The sequence below is a fragment of the Phodopus roborovskii genome, unplaced genomic scaffold (genome assembly GCF_943737965.1).
Source record: "Phodopus roborovskii unplaced genomic scaffold, PHOROB, whole genome shotgun sequence".
NCBI classification, from domain to species: Eukaryota; Metazoa; Chordata; class Mammalia; order Rodentia; family Cricetidae; genus Phodopus; species Phodopus roborovskii.
The window spans coordinates 11238827-11252168 of NW_026126602.1; the positions used below are offsets into that span (position 1 = coordinate 11238827).

Genomic DNA, 13342 nt, shown 5'->3' on the forward strand with positions numbered 1-13342 from the left:
GATTAATATATGCATATGCATATATACAAAGGGATTCCATATACTTGTTTCATCATGGGTGGTCTCATGACATAATCTTGTAGAGTTTCACCTTTGTTTTTGAAATATACCCTAGCTTATATTTATTCTACATTGTAAACAGTCATACAAATATTTTAGGACTGGGGAGCACATCTTACAATTGAATAAGGGAGAATAAAAAACACATAAACATAAAGTAAAAATTTTACTGAAAAACATCGATTTTTTTAAAAATAAAATATAGTCCAACAAAAATTAAGCACAGTGATATCTATGTAATGATTGTACTGATTCAATAATGTGTGGAGTAGTTCATTAGACTTGAAACGGTTCTAATTAGAAATTACATGAACTGAGGATAATGGTAGCATTCTGATTTACAGTATCATCATTTAAACCTAAAACTATTTCAAGGGCTATTTAAGTCTTACTAAAATATCTGCTCAAGTAATTATTTTTCTTAATATTACAAATGAACTAAGTCTTATCATTGGGTTCTGATTATAATAAAATATAACAATGTAATTATAACATTCCATTCATGATTATAATATTCATAAATTACATCTTCAAATATAGACCTTTTGACATTAAAATGCTAATTTTCTCAATCAAAAGATAAAGCAATATCTGATATCATCTCAGTATGCCACAAATGGTTTACTTGAACATAATATTCACTAATTAGATCCATCCACGGTCTTGATTTTGTTTTAATTTAAAATAGCTGATTAAAGATATAGTGAACTCAATCAAATAGTTCTCCTTTTACAATATACCTCTAAGCCATGATTAATAATTATTTTCTGATTTTAGAGAAAGTAAAAAGTATGATCCTAAGACTTAAGATTAACAATAAGGATGTTTGACCCTAACAATGTAGCCTCTCTCTTCCTGTCTCAAAGCAAATCCAGCAGTAAAAGCAGATGAGGACACAGTTGCCTATGACTGGAGTAGAGGGCAGAAGCCACAAAGGTTGACTCTGCCTCTTAGTTTGGAATTTCATTAGTGTCAATTGTGTGTACCCTGAGACTTTCCTCCCAGTGTAGAACTGGGAGTGCTGAAAGCCATTTATTAACACAGACAATTAAATCTGAAGATGAGTTACTCTCTACTGACATCTGTACATTGAAAAAAAACCTATAAAGAATTAATCACTCATACTTCATTCATTCATTAACCAACAGCACTCTTAGAATGGGACCTTACAAGCAATAATGTGTTTGTGCACCCAGATCACAATGCTAGGCAGCTCATTATCAAACACAGCCCTTGGTAAAAAAAAAAAAAAAAAGACTTTATAACAGTTTTAACTATAAATAATGTCCCCTATATTATATTAGAAATAGTACTTCATTTTCAACAGGATTGGCTAAGTTATATTTTACTTAAACATAATCCACAGGTTTTGAAAAAGTAGTATGGTTCAATAATCTCTTCACATCCAAAAACTCTAAAGGAAACTAGTACTGCTGGGTCTTGAACTTGCCATGAGGTCTTCTCTAATACACATGCAAGGTCTAGAATGATATCAATAATTTAATAAAATGATCTGAGTAAAATCAATCTATAGCAATGGAGTTTGCAGGCAAGATTTCAAAGTTTCATTTCTCCAGTGACCCAGGCTAGTTGTTACAACAAGCTTGTAGGTCTTACTCATGTAGATTCATCTAAATGAAGAGGTTATGTAGCTGAAAGTATTTTCTGAAAAATAAATATCTCTGACAGATATAGTAAGAAGCTATAGACAATGTAGTTTTTATTAATCAGTAGCACAATGTTCAAGGCTAGCTTGTGCTACATATTGAAACACTATCTCATGAGAAAACAGTCCCATCATTGCTAACACTAGCAAGAACAAACTTTCCAAGACCTGGATTTTCCTCAAGAGTTAAATTTTTGCATCCATCCTCTTATTAGAATGTTTTCTTAATCTAAATATAGAGTGACTCTAACAATGAAGATTACGTAAATATTAAACTTATTAAACTTGGATTTACATTACCTTAAAAGAGTTGAGCTAATATTACAGAACATGACTACTAGTCACACAGATATCTCTGATACCACATTCTACTATGAGAGCTTTTGTAGGATAGTATTCTTGACAAAGATTCTGTAGGATAGAATTCTTGATGGCCATAATACATCCCTATTCTCCTCACTCCCTTGCTTTCAGCTCTGATAACTGAAGAAGGTGCTGAGAATGCATCATACTAAGTTAAGAAAGAAGGAAGGGGCTGGGACTTTTCCTGCTCCATCTCTGGTTTTTCAAGTATCCTGCTATACTGCTGCCAAGTGTGTCCTTTTCACCATAGAATAAAACCCCAAGTAGACTTCATTCTCCTGACAGTCAGCTGTGAAATAATTTGAGAATATGCAGTTAGAATGAGTCTCCAATAGTGCTGGACAGCTTTTACTTGGTCCTGTTTGCTATGAATCCTAGGCTTTGCTTTTTCCTAATCATCTTAGGTTTTTGTACATTCACTTACTGGATCTCATTGCATAGTTGACAATTTGGTTTAAGTGGACTCAGAAAACTTGGTAACCACTCATATTGACCACTAGATATGTCACCTTGTAGGTAGCTACTTTTTACTTGCATGTAATCAATGTCATTTTTAGGAGTAGCTTAACAAAGGGAAGCTACCATTAATCATTTTGACTAACAGAGTAATTACTATGTTTTGCTTTCAGAGTTTGTCGGGATTAGTTTAATTGGTTATGCTGCCCATCTTTTAATGTTGGTGGAGTAGTTTACATGCAGTATCAATGCTGAATACAGATGATATATCCTCAAATCTATCCTATAGTATAGGTTCTAATTTTATTTCCAACAGTTAAATAAGGACAAACTTTATGGGATTTGCTCATTCTTCTCCAGAGTCAAAATTACACTCAAGAAATCTTCCTCTAGCAACTTCTTGTTCCCTACCCTTGCTGGAAGAGTCTATTTGTACATAGCAAACATTGATTTTGAATGACAAAGTTCTATACACCATTTTATACACATAAGTATCTCTATAACATTATTCTGCTCTAGCAATGTGTTTACTTAAATCTGCCAATATCAAGGTTATTCTTTCCCTAAATATCTTCATGTTTGACTTCTTTATTTAGGCTTTGATGAACTGCAACCTTCAAATTGAGTGTGTCTTACAACTCTTATCAGGGTAGTAATTCTCTATCACTATCTTTTTTTTTATGACATTTATAACACCTGTCATCACTGAATGGCAAAACACTGGATGTTATTTTAAGTACTTCAGTCTGCCAGCAGAATAAAAGTCCTTGAAAAAAGAATTTTTATTCTTAGTTTTTATATTTTGTAGAGATTTGTACAAATAGATTCTATAGATACATTTTCATCCTGTTCTTCTATCCATCTACCTTCCACTTATAAACATCACTTTGTTTGTCCCTACATTATAAAGTCACAAACTCTGACTGTTTATTATTTAAAGTAATTTCAAATATTTTTGTAGGGTGAGATACTTATTTTTACCACTTGTCATTATTTTTCTCTACTCCAGTATTTATTTCAAAATAATGCAACACTCATACATTAAGCAGAAACAGAACTTAACTACATAAACAGAATGTAGAAATTGTTTAACACCAAATTCTACTGTATAGATTTATTCATGGACTTTATACACAGCAATCATGCTTTATGATTTCCCAATTTCAGGTCAATTAAGGATGATGCAAGGCTGGTCGACATGCCACCTGTTTGCACTTCAGATCAGTTACTTTTTCCAGGAGTAGTCAGGAGTCTTTATAGGTTTTGAGAGGTAAAATGAGAGACAGAAACTGTAACAAAGAGAACCTCTTCTACAGACTAGAAGTGAAGGCAATGTACTAGACATCTAAAAGTGGTGCTACACTCTCACAGTTTCCTTCACATTATTCTAATTTATTGTAGTCAGGTCATTTGGTGGGTATGATATGATTGACTATCCTGAATGTATTGAGAAATAAAGTAGTTTTTCTTCTAGTTAGTATATTATATTGACTTCTGAAAATTTTTTCTAATCCCTAAATATTATCATTACCTTTTCCTGCCTTAGAAGCTGGCAATGACTCACTTGGACTTTTATATATTCTAAAAAAAAAAATGGGGGGGGACAGTTTATAGAACTAGGTTTATTAGTGTCTTGGAGGTAGTTTACAGAGAGATCCTGGAAATAGGCTATCCAGAGGCAACACACTGGGAGTTTTGTGGGGTGATAAGAATCTTGAAGGAAGCAATAAAATGGGAAATTAAAAATAATCCATATGCCAGAACATTAAAAGACACACATTCTTCCCTGTTATAAGAAGATATGCATTAAGTCTTGCAGAATTTTCTTCAACCTAAGTAATCAATAGATGTTTGTCAAGCATGTAGAAATTGGGGTTTTAAGGAAAATAAGACTGAGTGTTGATAAAGATTTTTTCACTACTGAAATAAATTTTAACCTTTTGCTATTGTTCGTGTGTTTTTTAAGCTAACAACTATCAAGAAACCAAATGTTTCTAATACGCTTTATTTAGAGTTAGTAATCAAATTTTCATCTGCATACTATGGGATAGGAATATCATTACTGGTGTTTTACAGGTGAAAAAAAAATAAGGCAAAAATTTATGTCACTTGTTTTAAGATAATAAGAAGAGATGTGCCCAGGAACCTTGTTGCAGAATGGAGTACAACTGATATTTAGCATTAATAATAAGGTTACAATTAGGACATGGTTATATCCACATTGTAATTGGTTGAAATGGGTGTCTTGGTAAATTCAGAATTTTCTTAACTATGAAGCTGGACCTTTCATTCTTTTTCGGTGTATATTCTTTTCCTTTCACCTTATATTATGAATGGACATTGAACTTTATAAGATTTGCACATGAACCATTTTTAAAGCAGCTAAAATAAAAAAGGGTTGTAATTTCATTATCTTTTGCTGTGTGTTACTTGTTTGCTTCTATTTTAACTTGTCCAAAAAAGACACATATTTCATGTTGTAAGAACAAACTAAATAACAGAGCCATTCTCAAGGCTTAATTTTTAAAAATAATTTGATCCCTAATCAAGTATTACTAGGAAATTTACTAGGAAATTATTTAATGAAGGGAAATTAAGAATATTTTCTCTGCATTAATTGTGCATAAATGTACATTCATTTGTTGAAGCATAACCCCCTAAACATCTCTAGGTCCTAGCAGGTACACCCTAGACACCCAGAACTATGGGATCCCAAGATCATAGTGCACACATGTACATATGTCAGGCAACTGAGGTGCACCTGCCTTTTCTAGAAATAATGGGAGAAGAGGAACAGAATTTTTTTAAAGGGTTTGTTTCTAATGAACCAGAGAACTTTGAAGCAACAGTACCCATAAATGGACAGATAATATCACTCATGCCAAAGATACATGTTTGAAATGTCTTGGTGAAATATTTTAATATGGGAGCAACAGTGAAATTATTTCACATACAGAATTTGTTCTGTCCAAGAGGCTTGCTTCTAAGTGGGTTGGAGAAGAAAACCACAGGAGTGTCTTTCATTGGCAGCACAGGACTATGTTGGAACTAAAACCAAAGAATGCCATTAAAAGAATTTTAAAAACTGAAACTGTGCATACTTATTTATAGTTATTTTTGACATTTATTAGGTAGTTCCATGAAGAAAATATGTATGTAGCTAGACTTCACAGTTAGACATGTGAGAAAGGATTGCGGAATTCATTCATATTGTTGTTCTATGAAGGTCTAATATTGGAGCAGCATATTAAAATCTCCTGCTTCATTTTCTGCTTGATGTGTATTTAAATTTATTTCTCATATTAGAAGCCTGTTGCCTATTTTTATTGGCTATTTTTGTTACTTTAAGCTAAAGATACATATACAAATCTCAGACTTTACATTTTACACTCTGTTGAAAATACATCTAAAAAAGAAAACTTCTTAATGATAGAAATGTGTTGAAATGGAAGTGAAGTTACTTTTGCAAATGATCAATGAGAAGGTATTGCAACTTTAAACTATATTAATCCTATTTACTCTCCCTCTGAGATCCTAACTTCTAATGATGTTATTAGACTGTAGAATATTTGAGGATGTGAATGGGTCATGAGAATAGAGCTGACAATATGGAATTAATATACAAACATAGCCTTAGGGAGAAAATTTTACCTTCTGCCATGTGACCTAACAGAAAGGTTCTGTCTCTGAACTGTCCTGTCAACTGGCAGATGGTGTGCAGTAAGTTTCTATTTTTCCTTAGACACAAAGTTTATGACACAAATAGTAACCCAAATGATTATAGACATGTTACTTTTTAAATAGGTTTTTTAAATTTACAGTTATTAAACTGCACTTTTCAATTGATTTGTGTGTGCAGACACAATTCATATAATGAGAACACTTTATAAACACAGCAAAGATGAAAACAGCTACATTCTGAGTGTGTTTCTGGATAGGAAGGCTTCCCAGACACTCACCAGTTGTGCAGTTTTTGAATTCAATATCATCAATTGCAGCTCCACCTCCTAGATCCTTTGTTCTTATGCCTTGAAAGATGATCTCAAAATTCCTTAATTTTCCCAGCAGGATGGTGGCCTTTCGCCAATGATTATCTGGGTCTGGTATGCTTTGTTGCCACACTTCTGACAGTCCTTTGTCTGTCTGAAATTAAAGAAGCTCACTTTAGTGGAATAACTAAAGTCCTTAATAGAAATTGTGTGGCACACGAGCTATTAACCAATGAAAGTTCCAGCGACTTGCCCCCCTACCAGGAGATCTTACCTAGAACCCTGAGATAAGAGACACCCCCAGCATGGAAAGCTGGCTCCACCCCTCAACTCACCCTGGTAGATCTGGGTCTACCCCTCAGCTGTGAAGAATTGGTTGGGTCCCTCAGCTGAGAAGAGAAGTCCCAGTGTCCTGTACTGATCATCTCAGCAGCCACCTAGGCACACACTTGCAGTAGGCAAACCCCAACATCTACCCCATCTATACTCTGCTGGAGTGTGTGAAGGGTGAAAACCTTTGAAACCATAGTCACGGGACCACCATGACTCCCAACAACAGGATATCTGAGAGGAGTTTCAATGACAGTCCCATTTAGATGGTTTACTAAAGCCAAAGGGCTTGAACCTGACCAACAACTCTTATACAATTAACATTGGCAAGCAAAGCTGTTTGAACAAAAGAGTATATTGCATGATACACAATACCAATAAGATGAATGAAGAAGTGATGCCGAAGTGGGAAAATGGAGAAGTAAAATGGTTTTTATTCTTTTCTTAATAAAATATTGAATATTGTATATTTTTACCTTTTTAATTATTTTTTAGCTTTCCTTAGTAGAGGGAAAACTTCAAGAGGGAGGGACAGATACAGAGGGACTGGGAGATGAGTGGGATTGGGATGCAAAATTCCCAAAGATTAAAAAAAAACAAAAAAAAAAAAAAAAACAAAAACAAACAGTGGAACTCTGATAATATCCATGCTGTTGTTTATCTCACCAAAACAGACATGCATGTTTTCCTAAAGCAATACTTGTGGGACTAGCAATGAACATGCTTTAACATTAGCAGAGGATCATCACGACAGTATACTAATCAGTTAAATCCATCCATCCTTGCATATATGTAAGATTTCTAGCATTGGTATGAATCTGAAAGAAATTACGGAATTTCTGAGTTTATATTTCTGGATACCTATTTCCTACTTTTTACATGTTGCATCTAATTATGCTGGTTATGTATTCCTCCTAAAGAGTTTTGTTCACTAACACAGAGAAAGAGACAAGAGGCAAATGGTTAATGGGAAACCAGTTATGTCTGTGCAGGGAGTTGAAAATGGAGGGAAAGTAACACTGGTCCACCTCAGTCAGATTTCAAATATTCTATTCTTGCGTACTCAATATTTTTACTTTTCTAAACTAGAAATATCTGTGAACCAGCTATAAAGTTTCAGTATGTAATTCTTCAATCTAAAAGTTAATTTTTAAATATATATGCAAATATATTCTTCTCAGAATGTTGAAGGTTCCATTAGCAGTATAACACTCTAAAATATGAATGCTTCAGAATTGTATCATGATCTAACATACACCACAACACTAATGGACAAATAAAAATGACAAACACATTAAGCTGACAGACAAAACACTTGGGGCTCAGGGGGCTTTGCTTATGCAAGCTTCTTTGTGATGTTTTAGTTCTAGCTTTTTCAGAGAACTGCATGGAATCTACAGGATATTGACTTCCAGACATACCTGCATGGGGAGTTACCTTGCCTGTTTAATGGGAAGGGCATAGATGGGAAGATCTGGCCATTGTTACTTGTTTGCATCCTAGACTATAAAAATGAAGGCAGACAACTGCATGAGTTCATCTCACTCTGCTTGGGATTGTGAATTTAAGAATCTGGTTCATGCTCCTGTTGCCTTGACTTCCCCTACAGGATGAACTGTACCCTTGAAATATGAAGCAGAATAACTGTTTTCTCTCTATGTTGCCATTTTCTTGTTATTTGTCATAATGACAGCAAACAAACAGGGTTAGGATGATTTAATAGATCATGATAATGGATGAGTACCAAAGGAGAAAACAATAACATCACATTGCACTGATGATTAGCATACAGATAATCAATACTACTTGCTACCGTTTCATTGTTTTTTGTTTGTTTGTTTGTTTTTGTTTTGTTTTCTGAAAGAATTCACAATAAGAATTTGGTCTCAGAAGGTAGCAATGAAATAATGCAACAGTTGAGTATTTAATAGAATGGTATCTAGAAAATCATGAAGTATCTTCATATGAGCTTATAATGTACAGATATGATATATATGACTTGTTTGCATTTTAAGGATATAGGGATATTTACAAAGAGAAATGTCTGAAGAAAGGATACAAAAGACTTTTGTATTTATTATTTCTTTCTTTGTAGATTTAGTATGTATGTCCAATGCCTCATTCCGTGGAGGCTAAACAGATAATTGATACAATAGTTATTTTTATTAATATTCTATATTTTGTATTAAATCCAATTGTTCTATTTACTTTTATTAGAGGCAACAAACAGAAGGTGGAACTATGTATCATTGATGTAAAATTAATTTTGTAAAACAACTAGCAATTTAAAGATAAAGTTTTGATACTATTTCCTAATATATTATTATCCACAGAGTCTTGTGAAATATTGCATTAAAGAGGGTGGGACTCACACATAAATTCCAACAGGAATTTCATATTTTTCTTATGACTAAAGAACTTCAAGGTTAATCTTTGACTCCCAGTGATGTTTTAGTGATTGAGAATCAAAGGGGTGATAAATTAAGTTAAAGATTAAACTAAGGAGATGTTTCTGACATTTAAGAATATTAGAGATAAGGATATTGATGAAAGCCTGTCTTAATTCATAAATTGTAACATTTTTCCAAGCATTCAATTTTGTAACTCATGCAATACCCTTGAGATGCACTAAGCCTGAAAAGGATTTTCAACACATAACATCAAAAAAGTCATGTGATCTCTTTATTCAATAAAATATGAATCGTTTCTTAAATCATAACTAGACTTCTATTAAAAAGAGACTGAAAAAAGTGCTCACTTTGATTTTTACATGTATAAAAATAAGAGGTAATTATATTGAGAAGCTTCTATAATGGGGGTATCATAGAACATCATTCTAATATATTCTAACACTTTATATAGTCTAACAGATATAAAAATTTCAAATAGAGCACCAATTCTTATTAGTATAATCACCAATTAAAATGCACATATCTTTTTACATGTTTTATCTACTCATTTGTTTATTCAGAAAACATACAATGCCCATCTATTTGACAATTTCAATGTTATTTTCTTGGAAAAAAATGAGGAGAAGATGGAGCCTACCTTGTGGAAATCAAGTAGTCTAATACAGAGTTCATAAAAACAAATTAATATATTGTCTTTATCTATCACACATACATTTTTACATGGTATGTTATCAATTTTATTCTAAGTTCTTTACTTTTATATTCATTTACTAATGTCTTGATTCCAATTCTTCCCAATGTTTTATGATAAATTTCACTCATATACATCCTATAATTTTGGCACTAACTGGCCATGGGAATAACACTTATGATCACGTTGATTTCAATTCCATATTCTTAAGGAAATAGTTAAAGAAAATTAAATACATATACACATACACTATTAGGTTATATTTCAAAAATAGAAGAAATATTTACTGCTTATATTTAACCTTTTCTTAAGTACCTTGTCCTATGCCCTACACATGAAGCATCACAAGGTATTTGCACCCATGACTCACTTGAATCTCTTTTTATTAGAAGTCTTAGAATGTAGCAAAATAAAGACTCAAATGTTTGGCAGATATGTCAAAGGGTTAGCAAAGCAAAGTAAAAGAGTTAAAACCCCCAAAGTGTGAACAAAATGAACACAATAAATCATATTCTATCGTTTTTTAACATATGGTAATAACAAGTACAAATAAACCCAAAAGAAACAAATACATTATACACTGAATAAATAAATGGGCAAAACAGATAAACCTCCCATGCTAAATAATACTCTGATGATGAGGCTATGCAGTTTAAACTTTCACACTTCAACACTGTGTTTCTGAGAAACTCCAGTTTAAATGCCAATGGATTGACATTATACAAAGTACTTGGCTAGTGTTTATCAAAATTACAAAAATCACTCCAAACTAGAAAAGTCTCAGAAGGATGTGATAAGGGAATAAACGCTACAACATTTTCAAAAAATGAATGCAAAGTTGAGAAATTATATCTAAAGTATGAACTTTAGGCAAAATCTTGGATTATTAATTATGGTAAGAATAAATTGGGATTTTACATGATAATTATAAGTGAACATGGGATATACAGACAATCCCCATATATTTTTGCCAAAATAATATCAATCTAAACATTTATGAGATAAAAAAATCACTTACCAAGTTTTTATATCTTACTTATTTACATGTTGTATAATATTTTTATTAATATATTTATGTTGATCAGATTAGTAGCTATGATTTATGAAATAAAATCTGTAAATCCAGGAAAGTAATAACTATAAGAAATACTGACCTTCACTCAATTTAACATAATAAACACAGAGAGAATATCTTCTAATATTCCAATTAAATGAAATGTATTTAGATTATCTAGTGTGTTTATAAATTCTTTTTGTCTTAACCTTTTTAAAATTCATCAATGGGGAAAACTTTAAATATTTTTAAACAAGTGTAATAATGACAAAAGGAAAATGATATCAGTGACACCCCTGAGAGATTAGAAATAGACACTATGCTGGAATTATGTTGAGTCTAAATGACAGTAATATAAAATTCATTTCATAAATATGTGGACTGTGTCATCTCATAGAAACCAAAACTAATCCTTGTTCCTTGGAGAAAGACTAGAACACAACAAAATTCAACTCATGTAAATGATTTTACTAGCATGAAGATCCTCTACAGTTATAATAAAATATATTTTAAAAATGTAAAATAATGGTTAATATTTAGAAACAGATCTCAATTAAACAGAAATTCTTCTTCAAATCATTTAAAATAAGAACTGGACTAGAAAGAGCAATTACTGCTCTTGCAGAGGACCCAGCTTGGTTCCCAGAAACCACATGTAGCAGCTCACAACCACCTGTAACTCCAGTTCCAGGGACTCTAATGCCTTCTTCTTGCCTCCATATGTGTGTAGTGTACATACGTACATTCAGACATACTTATATACACATAATATACAAATTTATAAATCTTAAACAAAGGGTATCAAACAACTGAAATAAAATGACAAATATAGAAAATTAAAATTCACAATCATTTGTTAATCTATAAGCATAATCATGTTTAATGATTATATATGTTAATGACATTTTATATTAAAAAATAAAATGGAAACCAAGAGCAGTTAATGTACATAAAAATGTCATGAAATAATTTGCACAGAAACATCTTGCAACCTACTAGCAAATATCTGAAGGTAAATCTGCAGCTAGTGGCTCCTGTCGTTTAAAGGTGTGGAAGGTAATACAATGCACCCTTTGTATCCATTTCATGTTTGTTCTGGAGTGATTTTTTGGCAGAATATATTCATTTTCTTGTTGGAATGGCAATCCTGTGGACCCAAAGTTTATTTCTTGAAAATATTTTCAGAGGTTCATGCTACCAAAATCAGACACTGAAGTGAAATGTGTAGATAATGAAAAATATAAAAATTAATGAAGCCAGAGTTGTATAATTTCTTTAGATCATTCTTAATTTAACCCAACATACTCTGCTATCAATGATTTCTAAATATAGATCATAACCTCACATGGTAAATGAAAACATTTATATTTTCTCCTGTCCACACAAACATAATATACATATCTCCACACATGCATAAAATGTGGATTTGTTATTTTATAGCTGTCAAATATCCCTCAAAGAGTCTTCTTTTGGCATTAAGAACATTTTTTTTTTGAGACAGGGTTTCTCTGTATTGTTTTGGAACCTGTCCTAGAACAATCTATGTAGACCAGTCTGGTCTCGAACTCATAGATATTCACCTGCTTCTGCCTCCTGAGTGCTGGGATTAATGGCATGCACCACCAATGCCTGGCTAAGAACATTCTTAACATGACCTAGAATAGTCTCAATGGCTTCACACATAATATTCATTTGAGTCTATTCACCAGACCTTTATATTCCACTTTTATGATCAGAATCAATAATACAAATAGAGGAAAAGTCTCTGAATCTTGAAATTTATTTGAAAATAAATCTTCCTTTGCAGTCGTAAAAATGAATCATCATATGTTAAATTTATACATAGAGAAGCACAGTACCTGAAATCTGTAGCCATTTAATCATTCATTCAAGGTGTCATGAAGACATTCGTTGACCAGAAATGTCAGATTCTGGTACACATCTTGTAATACAGCAATTTCATAGTATCTTGTGGAGATGAGCTAGATTATGTGTAAATAACCAGTGTACATTTTCATTATCAGCATAACTGGAGTGTCTATTTAACAAAACTGGCCTAAACATAATCTTATAAAATCAGAGTTCCTAATGTTAGACCTTCAAGCTGCTACTGCTGAGTTAGATGATGAGCCAACCTCATGTTAGAAAGTTTCAAACTGATGACTTCTCTTCCTTCTCCTTCTCCTCATTCTTCTTATTCTTCCTATTTTCCCCTTTTCTCCTTTGATTTCCTTCTTGTGTTTCATTGTTTTAGCTAGGACTTGTAACACTATATTAAATAGGAGTAAGAACAGTAGATAGTCCTATACTGTCCCTTATTTT

General features: G+C 32.4%; 1 protein-coding gene across 1 annotated transcript in view; it reads right to left on the reverse strand.

The window, feature by feature from the left end:
• The window catches only part of Malrd1 (MAM and LDL receptor class A domain containing 1), a 602535-nt gene that overhangs the window by 216386 nt on the left and 372807 nt on the right, over positions 1-13342 (reverse strand). The window contains exon 28 of the mRNA XM_051205714.1: positions 6505-6688. Within this exon, the coding sequence (XP_051061671.1) occupies positions 6505-6688 (184 nt within the window). The remainder of the gene's footprint in view (positions 1-6504; positions 6689-13342) is intronic.